This window comes from Aspergillus fijiensis (assembly GCF_003184825.1).
Source record: "Aspergillus fijiensis CBS 313.89 unplaced genomic scaffold BO72scaffold_4, whole genome shotgun sequence".
Taxonomy (NCBI): Eukaryota; Fungi; Ascomycota; class Eurotiomycetes; order Eurotiales; family Aspergillaceae; genus Aspergillus; species Aspergillus fijiensis.
Window position 1 is genome coordinate 369,082 of NW_024468980.1, and position 27,323 is coordinate 396,404.

General features: G+C 55.3%; 10 protein-coding genes across 10 annotated transcripts; 3 read left to right on the forward strand and 7 right to left on the reverse strand.

The window, feature by feature from the left end:
- Positions 1-1,714: 1,714 nt before the first annotated feature.
- Positions 1,715-2,464, reverse strand: BO72DRAFT_491976 (EMC1 family protein; the record flags this gene model as incomplete). The annotated part of the gene is made up of 3 exons (XM_040948237.1): positions 1,715-1,750; positions 1,813-2,258; positions 2,305-2,464. 3 exons carry the CDS (start codon positions 2,462-2,464, stop codon positions 1,715-1,717), a joined length of 642 nt encoding a protein of 213 aa, XP_040805756.1.
- Positions 2,465-3,042: 578 nt separating this feature from the next.
- On the reverse strand, positions 3,043-4,903 carry BO72DRAFT_513926 (bZIP transcription factor; the record flags this gene model as incomplete). The annotated part of the gene is made up of 4 exons (XM_040949495.1): positions 4,176-4,903; positions 3,570-4,095; positions 3,165-3,173; positions 3,043-3,116 (listed from the first exon to the last, which is right to left on the reverse strand). The coding sequence occupies exons 1-4, from the start codon at positions 4,500-4,502 to the stop codon at positions 3,043-3,045; spliced, it is 936 nt and encodes a 311-aa protein (XP_040805757.1). The 5' UTR covers positions 4,503-4,903.
- Positions 4,904-5,873: 970 nt separating this feature from the next.
- On the reverse strand, positions 5,874-7,124 carry BO72DRAFT_491978 (cytochrome P450; the record flags this gene model as incomplete). Its single annotated transcript, XM_040948238.1, has 4 exons — positions 5,874-5,957; positions 6,017-6,720; positions 6,786-6,972; positions 7,035-7,124. The coding sequence occupies 4 exons, from the start codon at positions 7,122-7,124 to the stop codon at positions 5,874-5,876; spliced, it is 1,065 nt and encodes a 354-aa protein (XP_040805758.1).
- Positions 7,125-7,274: 150 nt separating this feature from the next.
- BO72DRAFT_524169 (uncharacterized protein) lies at positions 7,275-8,249 on the forward strand (the record flags this gene model as incomplete). The annotated part of the gene is made up of 1 exon (XM_040949843.1): positions 7,275-8,249. The coding sequence occupies one exon, from the start codon at positions 7,275-7,277 to the stop codon at positions 8,247-8,249; it is 975 nt and encodes a 324-aa protein (XP_040805759.1).
- Positions 8,250-8,448: 199 nt separating this feature from the next.
- BO72DRAFT_513930 (N-acyl homoserine lactonase family protein) lies at positions 8,449-9,535 on the reverse strand (the record flags this gene model as incomplete). Its single annotated transcript, XM_040949496.1, has 4 exons — positions 8,449-8,803; positions 8,868-9,121; positions 9,212-9,359; positions 9,417-9,535. 4 exons carry the CDS (start codon positions 9,533-9,535, stop codon positions 8,449-8,451), a joined length of 876 nt encoding a protein of 291 aa, XP_040805760.1.
- Positions 9,536-10,085: 550 nt separating this feature from the next.
- Positions 10,086-11,348, reverse strand: fmaE (monooxygenase fmaE). Its single transcript, XM_040943766.1, has one exon. The coding sequence runs from the start codon at positions 11,198-11,200 to the stop codon at positions 10,295-10,297; it is 906 nt and encodes a 301-aa protein (XP_040805761.1). The 5' UTR covers positions 11,201-11,348; the 3' UTR covers positions 10,086-10,294.
- A 450-nt stretch (positions 11,349-11,798) lies between these two features.
- Positions 11,799-13,350, forward strand: BO72DRAFT_482924 (uncharacterized protein; the record flags this gene model as incomplete). The annotated part of the gene is made up of 2 exons (XM_040947762.1): positions 11,799-12,127; positions 12,242-13,350. The coding sequence occupies exons 1-2, from the start codon at positions 11,809-11,811 to the stop codon at positions 13,348-13,350; spliced, it is 1,428 nt and encodes a 475-aa protein (XP_040805762.1). The 5' UTR covers positions 11,799-11,808.
- A 90-nt stretch (positions 13,351-13,440) lies between these two features.
- BO72DRAFT_444266 (Zn(II)2Cys6 transcription factor domain-containing protein) lies at positions 13,441-15,559 on the reverse strand. The gene is made up of 5 exons (XM_040943767.1): positions 15,405-15,559; positions 14,791-15,327; positions 14,496-14,726; positions 14,156-14,436; positions 13,441-14,096 (listed from the first exon to the last, which is right to left on the reverse strand). Exons 1-5 carry the CDS (start codon positions 15,506-15,508, stop codon positions 13,516-13,518), a joined length of 1,734 nt encoding a protein of 577 aa, XP_040805763.1. The 5' UTR covers positions 15,509-15,559; the 3' UTR covers positions 13,441-13,515.
- Positions 15,560-19,266: 3,707 nt separating this feature from the next.
- BO72DRAFT_513933 (pleiotropic drug resistance protein, ABC superfamily) lies at positions 19,267-23,704 on the forward strand (the record flags this gene model as incomplete). Its single annotated transcript, XM_040949497.1, has 3 exons — positions 19,267-19,427; positions 19,497-20,431; positions 20,490-23,704. The coding sequence occupies 3 exons, from the start codon at positions 19,267-19,269 to the stop codon at positions 23,702-23,704; spliced, it is 4,311 nt and encodes a 1,436-aa protein (XP_040805764.1).
- Positions 23,705-24,048: 344 nt separating this feature from the next.
- BO72DRAFT_465147 (OPT oligopeptide transporter family) lies at positions 24,049-26,587 on the reverse strand (the record flags this gene model as incomplete). Its single annotated transcript, XM_040946684.1, has 2 exons — positions 24,049-24,551; positions 24,622-26,587. 2 exons carry the CDS (start codon positions 26,585-26,587, stop codon positions 24,049-24,051), a joined length of 2,469 nt encoding a protein of 822 aa, XP_040805765.1.
- Positions 26,588-27,323: the final 736 nt, after the last annotated feature.

A 27,323-nucleotide genomic window follows, 5' to 3' on the forward strand; every position in this document is an offset into this window, starting at 1 on the left:
AAAGTGCCTGGGTGGTCGCTGACGATGATAAAATTTGGGAACTGGCACAGGATGACATTCAAAGTGTTCTGAGCACGTGCTATGACACGGATCCCGTGTCTTCTGAGGGAAAAAAAGGATGGATGTGAGGATGGGTGACTAGGTAGACAAAGCATAATAAGTAATGGCTTGTGTCTTCGAAAATTGCCCTACCGGACACTAGTGCAATAGGCACGGGATAAAATAGAGCTTAAAATCTCATTCAGAGAGTCACCAGCGAGTCACTAGCTAGTCACGATTATTGCGGATGTTTACTGAGCTTCGCTAGGCGAGGAATAATGATGGGGATGGCTGTGCGGATACTTGTACATTACACAAGTTAATCCGAATGTGGGGCAGGGACCAATGGGGTCTTAAAGGGCGATAAATGGAGTTATTCCAGTACCTGAAAAAATAATAGTAAATGAGATAGAGTTGTAAAATGGTTCACTCATCAGCCCTAGATAAATGTGGCTCTTCATGCAGAGGACCAAAGACGGACTGCTAAATGTGCAAAATCAATATATTTCTCTGATGGGACGAAGGTCCATGGGTGGGTATACGCCACTCACTAAAGAAGAAATACATAAATAGGATCAATCTATTCCGAGACGTTGTCGATAATGGCAAAACTCAGGCCAATAGGCTGCCGGTCGGAAGCCACGACTATTGCAGCTCGGGCACCAAAAAAGTTCATCTGCTTGCACATATGCTTCTATTTTCACCATTTTCTCAAGAATGACAGCCCTTTCGCCTGAACAACTCAATGCCCACAGCTATGCTATCATCAGTCTCGGCGTGATGTGTCTTGTTACTCTCATCAACCATGTCGTCTTAAGCCCACCCCTGAATCCACCACTATATACTACGCCCCAGCAGGCAACCGACGCTATGGTCGGACGTAACCTCAGTTGCACTGCCTTACTTATCATTTGGGCTGTTGGTTTGCTTCAATGGAGCGAAAATCTTGCTATGCTTTCAATTCATACAAGAAACCAGTCCCTTATTTTCGGGCTTGTTGCGGGAAATATCTCCTTGGCCTACTTGCTTTTAACCCAGTCGCATGCGCCAGCGCAGGCTTATTTCAACTATACCTTGTGGCCAGCCCATTTGGGGCTCACCCTTGGGGCTTTCTTTTCGTTGAGCACTGTTTCGTGTTAGACCTGGATGATATGGGCCTACCATCAACCATTCTAGCTTGGTAAGAGGTGATTCCCAGTCTCTTGCCCCATCCGATGGAGAGAGGAGGCATGTTTGCCTTGCAGGTCTAAGATACCCTTTGTAAGATTAAGTATGAAAATCCGCATACTTGACTTACTCTAACTGACTAGGCATACTCAACTCATTCTGGGGGTGAAGAAATCTCCTCTTTTGATCTTACTTCTCCTGATGTCAAATCAGAACAAAGAGCATTCCAAGGTGGAGTTAAACGGTTGTGGACCTGGAGTATCCTTTTTGAACAATTTTTTTACAGTATGCTTTCCAAAGAAGTTCCGTAATCATCAATGCGGTGAAACAAACAATATAGCCCTGGGGGGTATAGTTTGACAGTGCTTAGGGGGCACCATTTGAGCGATATGCTGCAACCAGCAGGGTCTTGATCTTAGATTGAATGCTGTCGAAACTATAAACTAAATTCTTAAACAAGCGTCATATTAGGTACATGCATCTCCAGCCAAAGTCAAACCTCGGATCTCTAATTCGCTTTCCACAGCAAGTTGACCTGCTTCTTCTGGGGTTAAGAATTATATTGTTAGTATCGACGATGCAAAGGAACAAAGATGGATGACTCACCATGGGGGCTAGGAAAGCCACACCGATTGCCAACGATACCACTGTAAGAACGAGCTGCAATCTGGAAAAGCTCTTGCCAAGAGCATCAAAGGCTTGGCTAGGGGTGGCTCTTGTACCGAAAATATCGCCACCGAATGCAAAGATGAGGTTGGTACTCTCAAGAAGAGTGGGCTCGGAGAGTACTGTCTTGATATCTGAAACATCACGAGCATGAGTGATGAACCACTTGCCATCAAACTCGAGCAGTGGGGCATAACGGAAAAGACCTTCCACTGCCTCGGAAGCGGTTGGGGCTCGGTCGACGGGGCGGCGGGGATCTAGAACAGGCCGAGGAATGCCAACGATGGAGCTCGACTCTGGCAGAGTGCAAAGGAGCTGGCGGATAGTAATTCCCTGGCGAGTCTGGGTGACAGCCATGTGGAATATAGGCTCAGGGATGATGAAGGCTTGGGGGATAACGTGAGGAAGCGGGGGGGCTGGCATCAATAGCACCATTGAGACTGGAGAAGTCTGCAGCGTAATCCAAAGGACCGCGGTCGTTGGGGATAGATGACTCGTAAAGCTCCGAGATCACAAGTTGGAAATCTTGGCAGAAGTCTCGCTCGTCGGTAACATCGCCGAAGAAGGAGTAAACAAACCAGTTCTCAGACATCACAGATGCGATGGGCTGTGTTGTGTCCACACCTTTCTGGGTCGCTGAACAGAGAACCTTTTCGGAAACACCGTCCGAGAGGTAAAAACCAGCAATGTGGTCTTTGTCGCTCACAGCAGTCACCAGTTCAATATTGGAGCGCTATCTAGCGACTGAAGTATGCGCGCTCACCAATGACTGTTCTTCAATCTTGGCTATAACCTCCCTCCCAGGGCCCTGTACCAGCAACGTGGCAGATATTCAATCAGAAGGGATGGACAAGGATTCTGCGATAGACTGATCATCTCTGCAAGCCGCGGTGTAGATATCCTTAATGGAGGACGGTGTTTCTATGGATTCAACGCAGCTGTCGTCTGAATCTTGCGTAGCCATAGGTGTGGAGGGCCTGGCCTCCCATTGACTGGGCAGCTCACCGTCTTCCGGCCGGCAGTTTGGATAGCTGCTTAGATAGATTAATCCATCTTTCTTTATATTATTCTTAGATTATAAATCTTTTCTTTATTTGCAATCCTTTTTTTCTTTAAAGTATTAATATTCTTGAAATATTTTTCAATAATCTTATATTTATTGGGAAACCGCTACCGGAACACCACATCCGCTACCGCCACACCAGCCAGGCTAGTGCCACACCTTTTTTCTGCTCCCGCCTTTTCTAAAAGAAAATAAACTTAATTTTTATTTATTTACTTATTCTGCTTACCCTGCTTACCTATATTTTTAATAAGCTTATCTAAATTATCTGTCTTTACTCGTTATTGTAATCTTTCTTATCTGTAAAGCAGCAACTGAAAAAGAACTTATATTTTATTCGGCCGTGTTTGATATATAACTTAAATACGGCTAAACGGACGGGAAGCCCTGTTTTCCACATCCGGTGGCCGTATGTGTTTGCTGTTGGGATGAGACAATCCATAAACAACAAAAAAGCCCTGTGACGAACTCCATAATTCTACCAATCTGCACGACTGCCTGTATATATAAGAAAGCAACAACATTGCTAATCGCTGCAGGCAGAGACTGTACCCCCCACGACGCCCACTCCACTTATCCGCTCCCCCAGAAACGCCCCCTCAAAGATCAACATCAAACGGATCATCAAACATACTCCCCGGCAACAACCCCCCCGGCGTCGACGGCAACAGCCCATTCCCATGGCCCGGGTAGAGCGGATACGGTGCCCGTGCCCATGCCCGTGCCCGCACCCTCATGCCGTCCAGCGATTCGAACTGTCGTCCTCCACCACACCCAACCTCCTCCCCCTCCCCCTCGGACCCCGTCGCATCCTTCCCGTCTGCGGCACCACCCACCTCCGTAATCGCCAGCAACAGCCGGAGATTCTCCTGCAGGACCCGCGAGTACCCCCCACTGCTGCTGCTGCTGCTGCTGCTGTGGCTGTGGCTGTGGCTGTGGCTATTGCTGCTCCGATCCGATCCGGTTGGGTCTACCACACACCCCATCACCGCCGCCGCGTGCGTGTTGAGGTAGATGTTCCGGGCAATGAGCAGCTTCTGCTCCAGCTCGTGCACCTGCCGCGTGAGCAGGGCGGTGCGCTCCTGCTGGCGGGAGCGGTAGGCGCGCTGCGCCACGCGGATTTGGATTTTGCGGCGCTGGTTGGGGGCTCGGGAGTTAGGCTTGTTTGTTTGTTTGACTTCTTGGATTGGGGAGGGTCTGGTTGAGGAGCCTGGGACCTGGGGGGCGGGAGCTGACTTACCTCTTTCGTGGCTGCGTCGTCGACTTCCCCCGTGGTCTTGTCGAGCATCCTCGGCCGGCCGCGTTTGCGCCGGGGGTTCGTGGGTTGTTTCTTTGGTGTGGCGGGGTGGTTGTGGAGTGCAGTGTTGTATTCATCATCGGTGGAGGAGTGGGTTGGGCTTGTCGGGTCGAGGACCGTAGATGCTTGTGAGGGGCTGGAACATCGGGATTGTAAGGAAGGGGACGGCGGTGATAATGATAAGGACGATGCATTGAGGAGGGAGAGGTAGTCTAGCATCACGGCGGGGTCCAGGGTCCAGGCACTCGGCATCATCTCTGCTTGTGACATCTTTGGACTTCTAGTGTCGAGGACGTTGAGAACTCAAAATTTTGGTCTGTAGATCTGTCTACCATCGGGTGGATATCCCCCTCTATATATAGTACCGGTGCATAGTGATGGTCGGGATACATCCCCAACCGCCAACGGGCCTGAATAAGCTATTAGGGCAGGTGGGGAAGAGGGGGGGAGAGGGTCCAGCTCCAACCCTTGAAGTCAACCCTGCAGAAAATGAGATTCACGCTCGCGTGGCCAGAAGAGATTAGTAGCCCCCAATCCTTTGACTCCAACCATCATGACCCTTACCTGCAGGGTGAACCGTGATTGGAGATATCGCGATCATCACGGAATCGGGACTTGTCGTGGACTCGTGGTTGTGAAGCTGTTCCCGCTGTGGAGTCAGAGACTTGGCCTTTTTTGCCGCCGGGGAGGGGGTCGATTGGGTCGGAAGGGAAGGGAAGCCCTAACCGGTTATCTGGCTGGTGCATGGCGAGACCGGGACCCGGGAATAAGGACGGTTACCGAGCGGAGGTTATTTGCTGTGAAGACTGGCTGTCACTGCCCAGTGGCCTCGCTTGATTACGTGCAGAGCAGACTAGTGCACGGTGATGTTTGCACTTTACCTGGAACGGAAGACCGACTTCCTGATCAGGGTTAGTGGGAGCGGGTCCCTCAATCGATTGATTATTCTATCGCTCCGGTCGAGATGAGATTGAAACTGGACTAAGTTCAGCCTGAAGTAGTGTTTTGGCCTGATGTCAGGCCACTAGTCTCTGCTAACTTGCTACTCCGGAGTAAGTTGTTGGTTTCTGGGTAGATTGGGGACTGCTTTTTTAGGAAATTGGTGTTCGGTTCAGGTTGAGTCCGACGGTCGGCATGCTGGGCGACTCTAACCTAACCCTAAGGCGGTTAAGCTTACCTTTCTTTACCTTTACCCGTCCCAGTTTAGATAAGAAGATTTGATGATCAATGGCTGATGACCCTGGATTGGGAGGTCTCTCCACCGAAGGCGTGGTTACATTCTACAACATGCGATGTATTATAAATTCATGATGGAATGGGATTTGTCATGTGCTTCTGGAAAGACCTTTTTGCCGAGCACCTTTCTTGTTTTGAGGCTGAAGGCGAAAAGCTTTCCTTGCAATTAGTCAGGTTCCGGGGTTTGGCATCGGGATGAATATGGGGTGATGGACGGCAAATCTGCATCACTGGTCTGGGCTGGAGAGCCTCAGCCCCGATACTGGCAGGATTGCTAACTAGATCGGTACCGTACGATTCAGGCAGATGATCCAGAGGGTATCTTAACCGCCGGTGCATTGTTTTACTGATCAGCCATGAGCAATTCTCTCCAACAGTTCAGTAAAATAGAAATAATCCACACATCTAAACCGAACAAGCACCGTCCTCCGCAGCAAACGCAACTCGGACCCTCGTCCCATCTACCGGTTTTGCCGTGATCTGCATAGTCTATTCCAATCAGGTCAGCCCCTCTCCCACCAAAATAGGGTATAAGAGAATAAACTCACATTAAACAATTCCCTGCGGACAGCAAACTGCCCCTGCGCCCCCATGACGGGCTGCCCCCTCTCATCCCTCACAACCGCCCCCAAGCCAACCTTCGTAATCTCATACCGGCGCACCGTACACGCCAGAATCACCCGCACCTCCAGAGTGGCCAGCTCCTGCCCGATGCAATTCCGGGGCCCGCGCTCGAACGCCCGCCACGCGCTGGCGGGGATCATCTGCTTCTCGTGATCAGACGACTCCAACCACCGCTCAGGCCGGAACACGTCCTTGGTCGCGCCGTACACCACCTCGTCGCGATGGATCAGGGTCTCGCAGTTATAGACGACCATTCCATCGAGACACAGTGCCTCACCCCCGGGAAGCTGGACGGTAAACCCCGTGCCTGGGGCGGTAAAGCGCGCGCTGCCGGAGGGGGGATGCAGCCGGAGAACCTCTCTGATCACGGCGGAGGTGTACGGCATCTGGTTGAGGAGGTGTTCGCCCGCGGGTGCAGTCAGCCGTTCCCAGACAACGACCGGAGCGGGATCCGGCCCGAACAGCGCGGCCAGCTCCGCCCGGACGGCCTGCAGCGCGCGCGGGGTGCGGCTGAGCTCGTAGAAGGTCCACTGCAGGACGATGCTGGTGGTGTCATATCCGGCGAACAGGAACGATTTGAGCTGGTCGCTGGTCTGGGTGAGCACCTTGTCATCCAGGGTGATTGCGCCTGTTTCAAGGAAATATTTTAGTTGAAGGGTCGTTTCGATCAGAAGAATGGGGCACTGTGCTTACCGATGATGTCGAAGGTGAGGTTGATGCAGGGTTCGTCCAGCCGGAACTCCTCCCCGGACTTGGCGTGGCGGTCCAGAGTCTCGACGAAGCGGCGCGACATGGCCACGATCCGCGGGAGGAGGGTCATCAGGTGCTGGGGCGCGAAGCCCAGGTTGAAGCGCTTGCGGAGGGTTTTCCATTCTTCGCCCTGTAGTTTGATCGCTGGCGCGGGCCATCACCCTACTCAACCGACGCCGCGCCTCGCAGGACCCGCGCTTCCGCGAGGTGATTCTGGTGTGCTGCCTGCTGTTCGTGCTGGCGGACCTGCTGCGCGGGCAGTACGACAGCGGGTTCGCGCATCTACGGAGCGGCCTGCTGATCCTCCAGGAGCTGCAGCAGCACGGCGAGTTCGGGAATCGCGCCTCGTCGCGGGGCTCAGTCGAGCAGTGCATCGTCACCGCGTTCGCGCACCTGGACATCCTGGCCTCGCACTACGACCGCATCTTCCCGATGCTGCAGCCCCTCCACCCACCCACCCAGCCTTCCACCACTACCACCAGACCCAACTCCCCAACACAACCCTTCCAATCCCTTCCAGAAGTACGCGCGGCCTTCGACACCCTCCTCCGCACCTCCTACCGCTTCAGCGCCCCAAGCATGGGGCTCACCGCCCCGCAGATCTCGGCCAACTACGCCGCGCTCCAAACCGAGCAACTTGCCGTGTGGAGCGAAGCGACCCTCTTCGCACAGCGGTTCCGCCCCTTTTACCGGCACGCCTACCCGGACCTCCCGGCCAAGGAGCAGCGCGGCGCCGCCATCATCAACCTGCACCTCGTCAGCCTGCGCGTCTGCCTGCACTCGTGCCTGCTGGGCAGCAACCGCGCCGCGCTGGCGCACTACCGGGCCGACCTGCAACACACGTGCGAGCTGGTCGAGGCCCTGATGACCACGTTCCCGCACCATCGGCCGAGTTTCATGCTGGAGACGGGGGTCCTCCCGCCGCTGTATCTGGCGGCCATCCTGGGGGATGATTACCGTGTGCGGTGGCGCGCGATCGGGCTGATGCGGAGCTGGCCGCACCGCGAGGGCCCGTTTGATTCGAACTGGTTGGCATCGTTGGCGGAGGAGGCGTTGTGGTTGGATTTGAGGCGGAGGTGTGAGGCCGAGGCGGGGTTTGGGGCGGTGGTTTTGGTTCCCGGGGGTGGGGATGCAGAGGAAGAGGAAGAGCTGACGGCAGATGATCTCCTTCGTGAACTGCGGGGGGTTCGTCGCAGGAAATTGGAGATGTTGTTGCGGACGAAACGGCTGCGGAAGCCTACGCTTGATGAAGATGTGGAGGTGGAGGTGGACGCGGACGCGGACGCGGTGGGGTGGTATCCGTTGGACGCGGTCGGCCCGGTTAAGGGGATGGGGAGCTGGTCGTGTGTGAGGGCGTTTCATGCGGCGACGCGGGGGAGTGCGGGAGGATATTTATTTGTTTTATGATCTGTATGGATAGCAGTTGGGCGGTTCTTGCCCTTGACCTTGGTTTGATGCTTTCAAGCGGTGTATATATTCTACCTAGTAGCTTTAGCTTCAGCTTCAACCTCTATAGCGTCCGTTCCCCTAGCCCTAACCCCCAATGTTTACCCAGTATATACAATCCCTAACCCCCTCCCCAAACACCTGGACACCAACTCCAGCCCTACTCATAAACCCCCTTCCCCCTCATCAATTCATCGGCCGTCTCATAATCATGCCCAAAGATCAGCCTCGCCTGAAACAACCGCTGCAACCGCGCCACGAACTTCCCGCTGGCCACCCACGCCCGATGATCGCGCAGCAGCCAGCCCTGCGCCTGATTCCGCTCGAAGTTCTCCCGCACGTGGAACTGGTCCGTCGTCCAGATGAAGGTGCCGTCTTGAGCCAGGTTCACCTGCATGATGCACAGCCCCGGCGTATGTCCGGGACAGTGGTAGAGGGTGATGCCCGTGCAGAGGTCGAGCTGGGGTTCCGAGAAGGTCTGCCAGTTGAGCGTGTCCAGCGAGAGGTAATCTGCTCTGTTGCAGTGTTAGCATTCTTCGGATGGGTGGGTGGCTGGGGGTCAGGGAGGGAAAGAACTACAGATACACGCCGCCATCCGCGCCCGTCGCGGCCGCCCAGCAGGCGTGCTTGAACTCCTCCTCGTGGACGTAAATGGGCACCCCCGTGTTGCGGAAGTGCTCCAGCCCGCCAGCGTGGTCCAGGTGCAGGTGGCCCATGATCACGGCCTTCACGTCGCGGATCTCGTGGCCGGTGGCGCGGATGGCGGCGGGGAGGTGGTGCTGCGGTTCGTAGTGCGTGCGCGGGAAGAGGTCGGTGGCTTGGGGGCCCCATTGCTTTTCATCCGATGAATAATCAGTGATGTGGTCTGCCGGTTGGGTTTATGTTGAGGTAGAAAAAAGAGGGCCTGGCAAGGGAAAGCCTACCCGATCAACATCCTCCGCGCTCCCGGTTTCAAACAAGATCAGGCCCATCTCGGGGTGCTCGATCAATCCGGCGATCAGCATTAGGTCGCGGCGTTTGTTGGGCGGGTTGGGGTTGCTGGCGGAGCTGCCGTTGGCGCCGGTGAGGAGCCTTTGCTTGGTTAGAATGGATTCGAGGTATGGGGGGCAAAGGATGAGGGGGACGTACCATCCTTCGTCGACGTTCATCGTCCCCAGATTGAGGATGTGCATCTTCGTCCCCGGGGGACAGGTGTAGGCGGGCAGGGCTGCGGCGGCGAGGTGCTGCATTTGCATTGGGGCCGTCATGGTTGATCTCCGTAGATTGTTGATGATGACGATGGTTGTGATTATTATGATGATGATACGGCTGGTGCCTGGAACTGAAGACTTTACTTATACAATGCTATTGGCGACAGATTACAAAGATGGTTTTGTGATTAGTGATCTGGTGCGGGTGAGGTTGTTGATCGTGTCGCCGTATGGGTTGATTTGATGATTTCTCATCAGTCCTGCAGCCTGCAGACCTTGATTTCTGGAATGCGTGCGAGATTGCCATGTCTAGTTGTTCCGTATGCTTACTATACAGGACTGAGTCGCAGACCGGTTGCATTGTGGGTGAGCAAGACGACGCCGCCAAGCCGGCCACTAGATACCGGATGATAACTTCCAGTTGCCAGCCCATTGTCTGTCTGCCAGACAGAGTACTCGGTAGGGAATGGCTTGGCTTTCTGATCGCGCCATCTTATCATAACCAGCCTGAAAGAAAGTGCCGAATTCCACTAATGTCGGACCATTTCAATGCTTTTTTCTTTCTTTTCTTTGTTTTTTATTTGCTCTTCCGACTTCAACGAGACAATTAAACAATATTGTTCTTTTCCATTGAAGACACAACAAAGTCGTGTACTAGAAATGCATATCATACTGCAAGAGCCATACCCTGCCTGTGTCAATCTCCCACTCCTGCGTAACCCATAAAACAGTACCAGTATCGATCAGCAAGCCAACCCACCTAATCCCCAACCCCACCCTACCAACACACTCCTAAACCCTCCGAATCAGCCGACCTCACGCCGCAAAACTCCGATCATACAACTCCCCCTCCACCTTCTCGACCTCCTCCAACCACCCGCGCTGCAACCGCCGCGAGGCCGACCGCAGCGCGCCCCCGCGCGCATCCACCGGCGCCCTCACCCACATCCTCTGCCCCTTCCCCTCGCCCTGTTGCTCCTGTTGCTCCTCCACCGAAACCGGAAACCACGCATCCGCCAACCCCGTCGGCTGCGAATTGATGTAGATATTCTCCCACTGCCCCCGATTGACGAGGTAGGTCTCATGGTAGATGGCGATGTGCGGATGCGCCTTGACGACGTCGGCCCACCACCGCACCCCGGCCATGTGCACGGGGTCGTGCGCGAACCGGTGCAGCGCGTCGTAGTCCCGCAGGTAGAACATCGACATCGACTCGTTGCCCGCGGCAGCCGAGTCCTTGGTCCAGTGCGACACCCCCAGCAGCCCGTACTTCTCGGCGTCCGCGGTCATCGACGTCAGCATCCGTTGGTTGTACGCGCCCAGCTCCTTCCAGCCTGGGGCGAACATGCCCAGCGGGTGGTTGACGCGGGCGCCCAGGTGGAAGACGACCAGCGGTTGGGCGGCTGGGGTGGCCGGGAAGTATTTTGCGAGGGGTGGGGGGTTGCTGGTGCGGTTGCTGTGGCTGTTGCTGTTGCTGGTGGTGGTGGTTGTGCTGGTGGTTGTGCTGGTGGTGGATGGGGTCGTCGGGTACTGGGCTGAGAATTTGGTCTGCAGGGTGTGGTCCATGTAGCGGTTGCGGGTGATGTGCGCGGCCATTAGCAGGTGGTCGATCACGCGGTACAGGAGGATGACGGTGGGCGGGATGAGGGACTTCGGGCCGAGGAGACTCCAGGCTACGCCCTGGAGGAGGGCGCCGCTCAGGAGCCAGCTGCTGAGGGTCATGTTGTCGCGGAGCATGGCGGAGAGGCTCGGGGGGTGGAAGGGGAAGCGGACGGGGCCATCTGGCGGGAGCGGTTGGGAGGGGAGGAGGGGGGTGAAGGTTGATTGTGATGGCGATGACATTGTGGTTGGATTGGGGGTGGTGTGGAGGGATTTTCTGGGAGGGAGAAAGGAGGGGCGTAAGCAGGGTTTATATGGTTTGTTGCATGGACGAGGGATCTCCAGGGTGAAGGTGAAACGCCATCTATCTAGGCGAGGTGGCCAATGATAAGTGAGGAGAGATAAGCAATTCCCACATGGCAAGGCTGAGCCTCAGCCTCAGTGGTGTCAGTACGGAGTCACGGACGGTACGAAGGGTAACCAAAGTAATCAAGGTAACTAAACTAAGCTTAACGTTACTTGTGAGCAAGTTACTCCGCAGTCCGTACCGTATCCGCGTTCCGCATTCCAGGCGAACAAGCCACTTGTCTGCTGCTGCTTCTGCCGCTGCTAACCCCGATCCAGCTAACCGCTTCCTGCTGTCTACCCCACCTGTATAATCACTCTAATCAAAAATGTTGAGAAATCATGAATTATCCTTACATATGAGACCGCTGGCCACCACATCCACCATGTTCATCCCCTACAACCCCACCGAGATGCAACCCGGCAAATCGCGTCGACCCGTCCACGCCCTGGTCGCCGCCCGCGCCGCCCAGCGCCGTCAACAGCACCAGTCCCCACAGTTCCAGCGTGGCTTGAGCACATTCGTGGTAGAGCCCGAAGACCAGAAGCCTAAAGATGATCTAGACAAAGATCGACGCCGCTGGACCGTGCAGCGCAAGCCCGGCCGAACACTGCCGAGCCCGGGCCCGATCGGCACGGGGCGATTCTACCCGCTGGCGACCCCGGCCTCCAAGGGGCCCTGCACCGCCCGCGCGCTCTCTTACTGTGCGTAGCCCTATCCTTTCCCTCCCTTATACATCCTGTCTTACCCAAACCTCCCTACCCACAACCCACACTCCCCTATCTGTTCTGAACCAAGGAGGCGGGGCGGGGGAACAGACTTCGACATCCTCCTCCCGCACGACTCCCAAGTCCTCAGCCACGCCCCGGCGCAGCGCCACACCTACGGCTCCGTCTTCCTGCACTGGTCCGCCCACCACGACATCATGCTGCACGGCCTCGCCGTGTTCGCGCTGTGCAACCTCGAGTCGCAATCCGAGGACCTTTCCGCGGCCTCCGCGGAGCTGCACGCCGCGGCCCTGTACCACCGCGCGCGCCTCCTCACCGAGATCCAGCACACCCTGGCCACGGGCCAGGTGACCGACCTCCTCATCTCCGCCCTCACCCTGCTCATCACGGTGGACGACCACCTCGCCAACGTCGCCTACAGCCGCGCGCACACCGCCGGCTTCGAGGCGGTGATCCGCGCCCGCGGCGGCGAGAGCCAGGTCGGCAGCTCCGTGCCGGCCATCAGCCAGGACCTGCGGACGGCGGCGAACGTCGCCCGGAGTCTGTTGGTGCTGCACATGCAGACATCCCTCTCTTCCGAAGAGTCCGAGTCCGAGTCACCTTCCCCTCCCCCCAATCCTCCGACCGGGGACTGGGACACCTACACCCTGACCCAGACCCTCGATATCCCCAAGGGCTTCGCCGCGTTATTGAAGCAGGGCCGCATCACCCCGGCCTCGCTCGAGATCCTGGCCAGCTTCCACGACTGGCACGACCGCTACCTGCTCGTCGACGACCCCAGCAACATCCCCGTGTGGCGCCACAGCGCCTCGCGCCCGTTGAACCGGGTCGAGAAATGCATCTTCGTCGCCCTGCTGTGTCTCGCCGACGACGTCAGCCACATGGGCCTCCACCCGGCCGCCGTCATCTTCCGGCAGCCCAGGAAACGCGCGGAGATGTTGCTGGCGGTTCCCCCGTTGTGGACGGACGGTGCGTTGAAGGATTGTTTGGTCTGGCTGTGGATGGTGATTACTACGCCCAGGAATCGGGGGTTGACGCCGGTGAGGGTGCAGCGCGGGTTGTGGGAGCGCATTACAAGAGAGGTGCGGGGGGATTTGCAGGCTTGGGGCGAGGTGGAGAGGGTGTTGAGGGGGTTTGTGTTTGATGGGAGGAGGGCGGGGGTCTGGGAGGCGACTTTTGGCAGGTTGCGGGGGCTTTAGGGGAGGGGGGAGGGGATTTGTTGTTTTCATGTGTTAAGTAGAATTAGAATTGTCGGCCTTGAAGTTGAATTCATATGTTTAGGGTTAGACCTCCTTCGGTGCGGAGGGTGTTATCTTGACTACTACTGAGACCGCCAAGTAACCATCGGACCCGACTTATACAATTCAAGAGAGGTAAGGCCACCCCAGGAACTCCACATTCCAGAACTCGTCATCACACACGAAATCTCCCCACGGTTGATCCTCCACCGCAGACGGTTCTCCCTCCGACAGCATCCCCGACGGGGAACCAGAATCGGCCGGTTCGCTCGGACTTTCAGCATAGACCGACAAAGTCCACGCCTTGAGCATGTGGACCATCTTGATGAACGTGGCGAACACAGGCTCCCCCGTCTGCGACCGGCCCCGATCCAACTTCCGTGCGATCTCGTCCAGCACGCCGGGCAGATCGACGGACCGTCGAACCAGCCCCGGATCCCAGGCGGGGTCTTCCAGCGCCCCCAGGCGGAGGGTGACGAGCACGACGGTCCGGAATTGCTTCCAGACCGGAAAAGGGAACCCGACGTACTCTGCTGCGTCGAATTGGAGGATCGTGCGAATCCAGGATTTGATGGCTTGCACGCATTGGAATAGGTGGTTGAGGGTTTGCAGGTCTGTGTCGGTGGCGATGGGGACGGTGGAAGTGCGGAGGAGGGTGAGTTCGTTGATTGCTATCTCTGCGTGGGATGCCATTGTTTGGAAGATTCCTGCACCGCGATTAGGATATGTTTCTGTTACAGCAATCGGTAACTGAAGCTCGACATACGGTTTGTCTTGAGATGCGCCGGGGCCTGGTGCCGCACCGCCGCCAACTCCATGTTGAGCGAAGCAACAAACGGCCCGATCATGCGCGTGCCCTCATCCGTCTTGCAATCCCCACTCTGCGCCCACACCCTGGTGACTTTCGCAGCGATCAGCTGCAACTTGACCAGCCCCACCAGCAGCGCGTCCCCGGGCGCCTCGTTTGTGTCTTCCAGCACCGTCAAACATTCCTCCAAATACAGCGACCAGGACAGACTCTCCACCCGCCCGTGAAACGTCGCCGCGCTACGACTCAGCATCAGCATCAACACCAGCACAATCCGACTCTCCGGCATGCAACCCACCTCGAAGTCAAAAGAAAACACGCCACCACCATCCGCCGATGCTCATGGGTCCGGGCGTCCGGCACGCGGACCTTGCCCTGGAACTGGAGCGGCACGGCGAGATGCTGCCGGTAGCCAACCCTACTCACCCCGCTGCCTTCCCGCCGCTGCAGCTCAAGGTCCAGCGTCAACGCCGTGCAGAGATGCGAGAACACCGTCAGCAGCGGGCCCATCGCGAACCGAAAATGGCCCCTACGGTCAGTCATCGCTCGTCAGCACCCCATGTGCACGGAAGAAATGGGAAGGGTCACCATACCATGCGATCAAGCAAAGCAACCCCAGCAGCAGATCCACCGTCCGCCGCCCTTCGACCACCACCTCCCGCGCCGCCATCTCCCGCACCGCGCGCCCTAACACCTCCTGGCCCGGCCCGTCACGACACGTCACGGCCATGGCGCACGTCCAGAAGAACGGGCGCTCCTGGCGGAGCGTCCGAGCTGTAAGGGTGGGGTCGAAATGCACCAACGGAAGCAGAGGCAGATACCGCGTGCGGAGCATTTCCCAGTTCGCTTCTGCCTCCGCTGGGGCGAACTCCACGCCGGCCGGGAGCGCGTACGGGTTTGGCGGTGGGATGGTGTTGGCTGGCGCATCGCTGCGATCACCACTATCCACTGTCAACAGTTTCTGGCTACCGCCACCACCACCACCACCACTCTCACCAAGGCCATGCCCCGTCTGCAGCAACGACACCAACCCGTCGAGCTTCTGCTCCAGCCGCGCGGTGCGCGAGGCGCGCGGTCGTCTTTGCCGGACCGTTGGCGCGGGGATGCATTCTTTTTTGAGTCGGATGCACCTATTCCCCAAGGGTCAGAATATATTGATTGGTCAAAGATATTACGACGGGATAGGGTAGGTAGGGTATAGTGTTACCTCTCACACCCGCCACCGGTCGCCCGCAGCAGGCACTTGCATTTGGCGCGGGCGCAGTTGAGGCACGCGCGGCCGTAGGGGGCCGTTCGTCGGCGGGGTTCCATTTGGATTGGGGGTTCCGGTCCGCGGGGATTGATTGGATTGAAAAGATATTCTGGGGGACTTCAGGGGTGGTTCTTCTTCCGGTGTGGTTGTCAGGATGCAGGTGGTCTTTTCGGCGGGGTTCGGAAGCTTAGTATCTTCCGAACCCCGAGTTGGACGGAGCGGGATTCGGCGGATGGGCCGAGGCCCGCTTGCGAGCTTTGGCTAGAGTATCGTGTGAGTGGTAGGTAACCTTGGATTCTACTTTCAATCGAGTTTGGAGGCTTGGGTGGAGAATTAGAACTATCGGAGATTGTCAATGTCGACAACTGATAGGGTCGCAAGTTGATCATGCGTTTTTTGATTCTTTTCTTTATTTTCTGGGTGAGATCTGCATACTGCTTACACGGGCTCTACACTCAATCCACACTCACTCAACGCAGTACGTGAGGTGATCAACAAAGGCACGCATCCTATCATGCAATATATCGAGCACAGTAGCTGTACGCAAGGTGATGGACGGTCCTACATCCAATCTGATCAAATTGACCTATGTGTTGTGACGGCGGCCCTGGGGCCTTGGTGCCTGAGGTGCCAGCTCACTGCCTACCGGCTGTTTTAGCTAGTTCTCTTTATAGTTTTATATAGAGGAATTAACAAGCCTTCTCTATTTTTTAAAAATATTATTAGGTTATAAGCTCTTGCTCTTGATAATATATTATTTTATTACTTTTTATTAATATTTTTATATTTTTTAGTATTTTATATTTATATATATTCTTTGTTTTTATTTATTTGTAATAATAAGGCTTTTTAGTCTGCAGGCTTTTGTATTAAAATAGCCGAGCCCAGTAGTAAAGTTACTATTTTTATTATATTTAATTAGTATTAATATAGTAATTAAGTTTTTTTTATAACTTTTTTTACAATACTTTCGGGAGTAAAACTGCTTAAAGGCTATTTCAACTAGAATATTTAATATTATTTTATTAAGATTACTTTTTATATTAATTAAGCTGATATTCTAATTAACTCTGCTTTTTTCTGTCTATATATAATCGACGATAAAGAGAAATATGTAATATAAAATAAGTAGTTTATTATTATTAATAGTTAGCTTATAGATTAATTTTTACTTAAAATTTTTAATAAATACTTAACTGTTTATACCAACTATATATACGCGGATAAAGTTTTTAATAGAATATATTATATTATTTATAAAGCCGGTGTGGCGAGCAAATAGAGTATTATATTAGATTTTTTATTTTTTTATATTTTAATTTTTGCTAATATATTTATATATATTATTATTTTTTAAGTTTTATACTTTAGTGTCTGTTGTTTCGGCTGTAAGCTTAATATATATTTTGCGGTTTTAATATTTTTATATAAACTTAAAAATACTTTTTCTATATAAATTACAGTTTGTAAGAACGAGATTAGTAATAATATAGATTTTTTTAATAATATAAAGCTTTTTAAGTTAATTTAGTATTTTAAAAGCCTCGCAGATAAGGCTGAAAAGAATAAAAAAACTAATTTTTTTAATATATTATTTTCTACAGTTAAAATATTAAAGAAGAATTTTAATAATATTAAACTATCTGCTAAAAAGTTTATATTTGGTTAATCTAATACAGAATTTTTTACTTTTTAAACTGCTGTATTAATTAAATAGATTAATAATAAGTATACTTTCTGCGGCTTTTTTATATACAGTTTTAATTATTATTTTTATTTATACTTAAAATTATGTTCTGGCGATTAAAAGTTTTTTTAAACTGATATATAGTATTTTTTAAAGCTAGAAATCTAAGTTTTTATTATATTGTATATAGTTGATATCTTTGAAAACTAAGCTAAGGTATTTATATATAGTAATTAGTCAGCGGATGTATATAAGTTTCTTAGGCTTTAAAAAAATTAGGCAGTTTTTATATTGTATTATTATATTTTTATTAATATATTTTTTTTATATAGTTAAGATGATTAGCAGGCGGGTGTATATAAGTTTTTTAGATTTTAAAAAAATAAATAGTTTTTCTACTGTATTATTTGGTTTTATTATATTGTTTGGTTGTTACTACTATAATTTTTTATATTTTTTTATGGCAATTTTTTGTATGTATTTTGGTTTTATGTTTGTGCGGCGAGCTGGAGGGGTGTGATGGTGGTCCTGGGGTTTTGGTATCTGAGGTGCCAGTTTACCGCCTACCGGCTGTCTTAGCTAGTTCTCTTTATAGTCTTATGTAGAGAAATTAACAAGCCTTCTCCACCTCTCAGAGGTGTCATCATGTTGAGCAGGGTGTTGATCGCCAGTGGGGTAATGTCTGGAACCCAACTCGATCTGAAGAGATTCGGCCATAACATCGAAGCACCGTAGGTGTCAACTGTCCACGTCTGAACATTTATAATCACGCCCCAGCTCCTTTGTGGTCGCAGTCTAGCCGGAAGCACCGCCGAGGGACCAGCTGCCGGACTACATGCCGACCCGAGGTGTGTCCAGACCAGGCCGGAAATCCGGCCTCGGCAACAGAGCAATTGGGGTAGTTTGAGAACCGAAGATAAGGGCTTGCCTATCAAGCTCAAGAATCTCAGAGCCGCATAAGCTGCGATACACCTTCAGAAAATAGACCGACTGGCGTCGGATTAGCTTAGTTGGCGCAAGCCTCTATGCCCTCGGCAGCCGGCGTGCAGGAAATATATAAGCACAACCTCAGATCAGCCGCGGGAGTCAAATCTGGCATCGCACCGCAGATCGACCAGATGAACCCAATCTACCCAGCCGCGGAACCGCGGCACGGGGTTCAACCTTGACGTGGGTTCAACGTGTCGTAGAGATAGCACACCAGAATTATCCAGGCAAAGTGGTACACTAGTGTGGCACATGTTGCTAAACCCGACAGCTTGGGACTCCACCCGGGTAGATCGGGATCGTCCCAATCGCGACATCATCCCTTATCGGGATTCGCCCCCTTATCTGCCCAGCGTCTCGGCTTGCCGTTTTGGATGGGCTCGCGTAGGATCTTGCCTGTTCCGGTAATTGTTGGCTTGGCTGAGTTCATGATGCACTTTTGATCGGGATGACAGGGTTTATTTTTTTTGGTTGGCTACCATGAGGGTGAAATTGCTTTGCTATCGACAGCAATGTAGATGCGTTGGGTTATCGACAACTCAATATAGATTAGTACAGTACCTTGTCACTGGCGCCCGCCCTGTGAATGACTTAGTGAGCACTACAGTAACTGATGGCATGCACGCACGGCAGTGCAGCACTCGGGACAGGCGGCAATGGCTAGCATCTAGAACAAGAACACCAAACCCAGGCACCAGGGGAAGAAGAGCTCTCACCAATAAGGTAGCTGCTAATCAATATGCAACCCTTTCGGTGGATACACGATGTGTTTAGCATAAGCTGCTCCCCTCGCAGCCCCTTTCCCTTTCAGTCGAGCGGCAGTTCGGCTCGCTGCCGCTGTCCGAGCGTTTCCCTCTAGATCATATTCAAACTTTCAGGTACCAGAGGCAAATCGCTCATACTGCGGAACTGTTCCACCGGCAGAGTCGGTACGGACGCCCGTCAGCCTCCCATTCCGCGTATCCGTGCACTCGTACATATACCTAGTCCGATCCCACCTGGTTCGCTAGGTTGCAGCACAATATCACAACGTCTTGTTTGATACTTTGTTATTAGTCTTAATTCTAGTTCTTTCGTTTTCGAACTTTGCATGGTTACAGAAATCTCCACTCACTTAACACGTTCGACACACTCCCCAAGAACATGGAATCTTTCCATGAGGAGCCGTCGGCTTCGACAGCCCCAACGGAATACGGCGACCACTCCGACGATGAGGCCCAGCTCTCCGAGAAGAAGACACACCTTGGGATCCCCGAGATCAACGTCCGCGAGGCCCCCAGCGCCGAAACCCTGGCCGTGCCCGAGTCCGGGATCCGCGAAGCCCGCAGCGCCGAGACGCTCGCCAGCCCCAACCCCCACAACGACCCTCACAGCACCCCGCAACAACCGCGCATCGAGACGGAATGGAGCATGGCCGACCGCGTCCGGGAGAACCAGCGCCGCTCCGAGGCGGCGGGCTACAAACGCCGCGAGCTGGGGGTGACGTGGCAGAACCTGACGGTGGAGGTGGTGGCGGCCGAGGCGGCCGTCAAGGAGAACCTGATCACGCAGTACAACGTGCCGCAACTCGTCCGGGACTTCATGCGCAAGCCGCCGCTCAAGTCGATCCTGCAGGACAGCCACGGCTGCGTCAAGCCCGGCGAGATGCTGCTGGTCCTGGGCCGGCCGGGGTCCGGGTGCACCACCCTCCTGAAAATGCTGTCCAACCGCCGCGAGGGGTACCGCTCCGTTTCGGGGGATGTCTTCTTCGGCGACATGGGCCCCCAGGAGGCCGCGCAGTACCGCGGCCAGATCGTCATGAACACCGAGGAGGAGCTCTTCTACCCGCGTCTGACCGTCGGGCAGACCATGGACTTCGCCACCAAGCTCAAGGTCCCCGCCAACCTGCCCGCCGAAAACTACGTCGCCGACACCAAGCAGTTCCTGATGGAGTCGATGAAGATCGCCCACACCGAGGATACCAAGGTGGGCAATGAGTTTGTACGCGGCGTGTCTGGGGGCGAGCGGAAGCGTGTATCGATCATCGAGTGCATGGCCACCAATGGCTCGGTCTTCACCTGGGATAACAGCACGCGCGGTCTCGATGCCAGTACCGCCCTGGAGTGGGCCAAGGCCCTGCGCTCGATGACCAACATCCTCGGGCTGTCGACGATCGTGACGCTGTATCAGGCCGGAAACGGAATTTACAACCTCTTCGATAAGGTTCTGGTGCTGGACGAGGGCAAGCAGATCTACTATGGCCCTGCTGCGTCGGCGAAGCCGTTCATGGAAGAGCTTGGGTTCGTGTATGCGGACGGTGCCAATATTGGTAAGTCATAGATGTTGTATTGCTGTGACTGAGGAGAGTGAGGGCTAACAGCTGTCAGGTGACTATCTCACCGGTGTGACCGTCCCAACCGAGAGGAAGATCAAGCCGGGCTTCGAGAACCGCTTCCCTCGCAACGCAGACGCCATCCTCGCCGAGTATCGCCAGTCACCCTTGTACCAGCACATGATCAGGGAATATGACTATCCCTCCTCGGACATCGCCCGTCAACGCACGCAGGACTTCAAGGAGTCCGTTGCATGGGAGAAGTCCAAGCGCATCCCCAAGAATAGTGCGCTGACCACTGGGTTCGGCGAACAGCTCCTCGCCTGCACGATCCGTCAATATCAGATCCTCTGGGGGGAGAAATCCACCTTCCTGATCAAACAGATCCTGTCCATCATCATGGCGTTGATCGCCGGCTCCTGCTTCTACAACTCCCCGCAGACGACCGCCGGTCTGTTCACGAAAGGCGGCGCGGTCTTCTTCGCCCTGCTTTACAACTGCATCGTGGCCATGTCCGAGGTCACCGAGTCGTTCAAGGGCCGCCCCGTGCTCGTGAAGCACAAGTCGTTCGCCATGTACCACCCGGCCGCCTTCTGCCTGGCGCAGATCACCGCCGACCTGCCCGTGCTGCTGGTGCAATGCAGCCTCTTCGCCGTGGTGCTCTACTGGATGGTGGGGCTGAAGCACACGGCGGCGGCCTTCTTCACCTTCTGGGCGATCCTGTTCACGACGACGCTCTGCGTGACGGCGCTGTTCCGCTGCATCGGGGCCGGGTTCAGCACCTTCGAGGCGGCCTCCAAGATCTCCGGCACCGCCGTCAAGGGCATCGTCATGTACGCGGGCTACATGATCCCCAAGCCGCACATCAAGAACTGGTTCCTGGAGCTGTACTACACCAACCCCTTCGCCTACGCCTTCCAGGCCGCGCTGTCCAACGAGTTCCACGACCAGATCATCCCCTGCGTGGGCAACAACCTGGTCCCCTCCGGCCCCGGCTACGAGGACGTCGACCCGGCCAACAAGGCCTGCACCGGCGTGGGCGGCGCCGTCCGCGGCGCCGACTACGTGACGGGCGACCAGTACCTGGCCTCGCTGCACTACAAGCACTCGCAGCTGTGGCGCAACTACGGCATCCTCTGGGCCTGGTGGGGGTTCTTCGCCGTGCTGACCATCGTCTGCACCTGCTACTGGAACGCGGGCGCCGGGTCCGGCGCCTCGCTGCTCATCCCCCGCGAGAAGCTCAAGGCGCAGCGGCGGGCGGCGCACCGCGACGAGGAAGGCCAGCACGAGAAGGGCCCGGCCCACGAGAAGGGGTCCGGCGACGCCCTGGCCTCGGTGGACGACGACAACCTGAGCCGCAACACCTCGATCTTCACCTGGCGCAACCTGACCTACACGGTGAACACGCCCACGGGCGAGCGCGTGCTCCTGGACAACATCCACGGGTGGGTGAAGCCCGGCATGCTGGGGGCGCTGATGGGCTCGTCGGGCGCCGGCAAGACGACCCTGTTGGACGTGCTCGCGCAGCGCAAGACCGAAGGCACCATTAAAGGGTCGATCATGGTGGACGGGCGCGAGCTGCCCGTCTCGTTCCAGCGCATGGCGGGCTACTGCGAGCAGTTGGACGTGCACGAGCCCTACGCCACGGTGCGCGAGGCCCTCGAGTTCTCCGCCCTCCTGCGCCAGTCGCGCGACACCCCGCGGGCCGAGAAGCTCAAGTACGTGGAGACGATCATCGACCTGCTGGAGCTGCACGACCTGGCGGACACGCTGATCGGGACGGTGGGCAACGGGCTGAGCGTGGAGCAGCGCAAGCGCGTGACCATCGGCGTGGAGCTGGTCAGCAAGCCCAGCATCCTGATCTTCCTCGACGAGCCGACCTCGGGCCTGGACGGCCAGTCCGCGTACAACACGGTGCGCTTCCTCCGCAAGCTCGCCGACGTCGGGCAGGCGGTGCTCGTCACGATCCACCAGCCCTCCGCGCAGCTCTTCGCGCAGTTCGATACCCTTCTCCTCCTCGCGCGCGGCGGCAAGACCGTGTACTTCGGCGACATCGGCGACAACGGGGCCACGATCAAGCACTACTTCGGCCAGTACGGCGCCCCGTGCCCCGTGGACGCCAACCCGGCGGAGTTCATGATCGACGTGGTGACCGGAGGCATCGAGGCCGTCCGCGACAAGGACTGGCACCAGGTCTGGCTCGACTCGCCCGAGCACACGCACATGATGCAGGAGCTGGACGGGCTCATCGCCGACGCGGCGGCCAAGCCCCCCGGCACGCACGACGACGGCTACGAGTTCTCGATGCCACTCTGGGACCAGGTCAAGATCGTGACCCACCGCATGAACGTGGCCCTCTTCCGCAACACGAACTACGTCAACAACAAATTCAGCCTGCACATCATCTCCGCGCTGCTCAACGGCTTCAGCTTCTGGCACATCGGCCCCAGCGTCTCGGCCCTGAACCTCAAACTCTTCACCATCTTCAACTTCGTCTTCGTCGCCCCCGGCGTCATCAACCAACTGCAGCCCCTCTTCATCCAGCGCCGCGACATCTACGACGCCCGCGAGAAGAAGTCCAAGATGTACAGCTGGGTCGCCTTCGTCACGGGGCTGATCGTCTCCGAATTCCCGTACCTCTGCGTCTGCGCCGTGCTGTATTTCGTATGCTGGTACTACCAGACGCGACTCCCCACGGACTCCTCCCGCGCCGGCTCCACCTTCTTCATCATGCTCGTCTACGAGTTCATCTACACGGGCATCGGCCAGTTCGTGGCCGCCTACGCCCCGAACCCCACCTTCGCGGCGCTCGTCAACCCCCTCATCATCTCGTTCTTAGTCTTGATGTGCGGCGTCTTCGTTCCCTATTCCCAGCTGAGCGTCTTCTGGCGCTACTGGATGTACTACCTCAACCCCTTCAACTACGTCACCAGCGGCATGCTGGTGTTCGGCATCTGGGGCGCTAAGGTGACGTGCAACGCGGACGAGTTCGCCGTGTTCGACCCCGTCAACGGCACCTGCGGCGAGTACCTCCGCAGCTACGTGGAGAATAAAGGCTGGCGCGTCAATCTGGTCAACCCCGATGCCACGGCCGACTGCCGCGTGTGCGAGTACACCGACGGCAGTGATTTCTTGACTACCCTGAATATTAACCATTATTATTACGGGTGGCGGGATGCGGGCATTTGTGTCATCTTTGCGATTGCGGGATATGCGTTGGTGTTTGGGTTGATGAAGTTGAGGACTAAGGCTTCGAAGAAGGCGGAATGAATGGTTACTGGGGGTGGTTTGGGGGATTTGGGTGGGGGCTTGGGCGAGGGGGGTGTTGTTTGAGGCGCCTGCTGCTGCTGATGGGGTAGGGTCTGTGGATTGTGATTGTTTTCTCCGACTGTGTATATATGCTGTGTTTTGGTTTGGTTTGGTTTGGTTTGCCTCTTTGGGCTCCTGTGTCAGCGTTCTCTTCTTGTTACTGGCCTGGTTTGGACTTCATAGATAGATATAGATATAGACTAGATTATACCACATAGACCAATACATACGAATCATATCATTGAGCACCTTGACTCCAACCCATACCATAGCAAGATCGACCCTAAGGAACAATCCTCAGCCCACTAAATCTTCCCGGACGCCGGCATCCCCAACAGCGGACACCCCGCATCATCACAACCCACATACGAGACCTCATTCCCCCACCAGTTGATGTCGACCTCGTGATACTCCACGGCAAAGAAGATCACAATCGCCGCGATCGCCACCCCGCACGACATCGCCGACGTGAACACGTACGCGTACTTCTCCCACCACCCGACCCACCGCCGCTTGGCGTAGTAATTCACCGCGAACCCCACCACCAACGCCGGCCAGCCGTAGCTCATGTTGTAGGGCGCCAGGTTGGAGATCCCCGAGAGGACGAGCGGGGTGTAGATGTAGCGCACGGCGGTCGCGGCCGCGCTGCTGCGCGGGATGAACCGCGTCAGCAGGTAGAAGGGGATCGGGAGGAGGGCGCCGATCAGGAACCCGTACAGCAGGGGGTTGTAGATCTGGCCCACCCCGAACAGGCGGCGCGGGCCGATGGCGCCCCAGATCACGGAGGAGGTGTAGAAGTCGCGGGCGCCTGAAGTTACAAGGTATTAGTGGGCGGGTTTAGGGGTGTTGGATGAGTTGTAGGGAAGGGGGGCACATACCGGCGCAGGTAAATTTGCTGGGCTGGTCGAGCGAGCACACGTCCGAGATGTTGGCCAGCGCCCACGCGTTCACGCCCACGGACACAAACGCCCCGACGACGGTGGCCACCACCTGCGCGGAGAAGAGCACACGCGGCGCGATCTTCATGTAGTGGCCCAGCTTCAGGTCGGCCGCGAACTGGATTGACTGCGCACACGCGATGTACCCGAACGCCTTGAACATCAGGTTGGCCACGGGCTTTCCGGGGATGGCGTAGCCCGCCACGAACTCGGCGATCACGTTGTTGGTCACCTCCGTGTTGGTGATGGCGTAGATCATCCCGTAGGGGATCTGCACGAACAGGCACAGCGCGATGGCGAACACCAGGCCCCAGATCGGCATGCCCGTGTCGTAGTGGGCCACGGCGATGCAGCCAAAGACGAAGGAGACAGCCAGGATGGTCAGGTACCACCATTCGGGTACCTCCCTGTACCGCTGCATCAGCCGGTTGTGCACGTCCTCGTGCTCGTCGCGTGCGCTAGTCCACTTCCACAGCGCTCGCACCCCCTTGGTGATCTCCTGTCGGTTGTAGAGCGCGATGTGCACGATGGCGGCGAGGTACGCTGCAAACGAGGCCATGAACATGATGCTGTATCCGGCGGAGAGATACGGGGGGCTGTACTTGCTGTAGGCCTCGACGTCGAACTCGGCCTTGCTGTTCAGCACCTTACTCACGTCGTAAGTATTGCCTGTGTTGTCGAAGACGTCGTTGCTGTTGATGGGGAAGTAGGCTGTGTTCCAGACATTGGTGAAGTAGATCGGCACGATGATGAAGAAGGATGCAATGGCCATTCCGACGACGTTGTTCAGCAGCGAGTAGAAGGGATAGATGATCGGGTCGTAGAGGCCGTAGACGATGTTCCAGTCGAAGGTGGGGAATGGGTTGAGCGCCATGCCGTTGATGGTGCCGGTGATGATGGCCAGTTTGGCGTTTTCGGGCGAGATCCAGTTGATCCAGTTGAAGTAGGATAGGGCCTGGAAGATGTACGCGGGGAACCAATAGTAGACGAACATGGCGACGAAGCAGTACATGAAGAAGCGGTAGCGGCTGATCTTCCACCCGTTCACCTCCTTGTCACGTCCCTCGTCGCCGTGCAAGGCCTTGTTCAATGCGATGGTGGACAGGCACTTGGGGAAGATCATCGATGGCGGATACACCAGGAATCTCCGCGTCAGACCGGCACATCCGTAGCCTATCAGCTGGGTTGACAGAGCCGACAGGATCTGGAATCCGGCCTGATCGTAGAGAGACGTCATGTTGTAGAAGGACTTGGCCTTGAGGACCTGAAAGATATAGGTGATATAAGCTGTACCGTTCGCGCCTCCAAATGACACATTGGACATGACAGTAATCAGCATGTGCTCTTTCTGATTGAAGGGGCCGGGATTGAGGGTAAAGTGCCAGCCGAATAGATTCCACTTTCGCGTGGGTAAGACCTGCGCTAGAAACACGCCGCACGGGTACGAGAGTAGCTGGGCCACTAACGAGTAGATGTTGATGGTGGGATAACGCAGGGTAAAGAACTGATTGACCGCGGTGAAGATGATGGTCGACAGCAGCCCGAGGAACCAGGCCCGGAAGGTGTTGGCCGAGACTTCAGGGTCGTCCGTTGGGTCCACCACGGCGCGGACTTCTGCGTACGGCGAGTCGTTCGCAATCAAGTCGCGGTGCTTGGCGATCTCCGCCACGAGAGTCTGGAGCTGAGAGAGATCAACGTGGTGGGCCTCGGCATCGAGAATCTCCCGTGCCTGGTTGAGGATGTGGGCCGGAAAGTTGACATCGAGCTCATTTTCAGCCACCATGTCCTTCAACTGAACCAGAAGGCCGTCGAGGTCATTTTCATCGATACTAGTCTCGGTCGCTCCAAGTTTCTCCTGGTCTACTTGAAGCCCTTTGAGAGCGCCTCTTTCGTGGTGGCCAGTCATCTTGACGTACAGTAGACTTTAAGGTGTCTTGAAACTTGGAGCGACTTGCTCTCAACAAGAGGTTTGGCTGGGAAATGTGGAATTCCATCTCTTTAATGGTCGCCTGGCTTCGTTCCAGCTGATTTGGTGGCCATGCAGCACACAATCGTAGTGCCTGATAACGCGTCTGCATTAGCATGAAAGCGTTAATCCTCCCCGGGGTTTCTTGGGATGATATGGTGAAAGCTCCGCTGCGATAGGACGATTGTTTTCGGTTGACCAACTTTGCCCCGTCACCACGCAAGCGTCCAATGAGCATATCCTGCCTGCAAGACGAAATATGGCACCTGCATGCGCAATGGGGGCATATGTGGTCGGCTGAGCATGGAATATGTATTGCAGGCGGAATGAGAGGGGCGACTGCACGGTGATTGGGCGTTAGCTGAATGACAACAAGTAGCAGGGTGGGTCAGTTCTCGCGATAAGAGAGGCGTCCCCGCAATCAATCCGCCAATGTAAAGCATTCGTCTTTGTGACCATCAAAGACAAGACTACTGTGGAAGAACCGCATGAGTCTGTCTCTTGAAAGAATTCCCATGAGCCATCCAAGTCCTCGCGGTGGTGCTGAGGGAAATGCATGTTGCAATTGGTGGCGCTCTGCTATCCGAGCGGCTCGGCAGCATTGACTAGGAGTGTGTGGATGGTGAAGGTGGGATTTCGTCCAAGGTGGCAGTCGCCAATTCAATTGAGTACTGCC

Bases quoted from the DNA above. Each gene is read 5' to 3' on its own strand.
- BO72DRAFT_444266 (XM_040943767.1), bottom strand. From the start codon at position 15,508: ATGGAACCCCGCCGACGAACGGCCCCCTACGGCCGCGCGTGCCTCAAC. The intron at 14,437-14,495 runs GTGGGTTGCATG...GCTGAGTCGTAG, and splicing joins TGTTTTCTTTTGACTTCGAG to CGCGGCGACGTTTCACGGGC. The intron at 14,097-14,155 runs GTATGTCGAGCT...ATCGCGGTGCAG, and splicing joins GGCGCATCTCAAGACAAACC to GAATCTTCCAAACAATGGCA.
- fmaE (XM_040943766.1), bottom strand. From the start codon at position 11,200: ATGACCCTCAGCAGCTGGCTCCTGAGCGGCGCCCTCCTCCAGGGCGTA.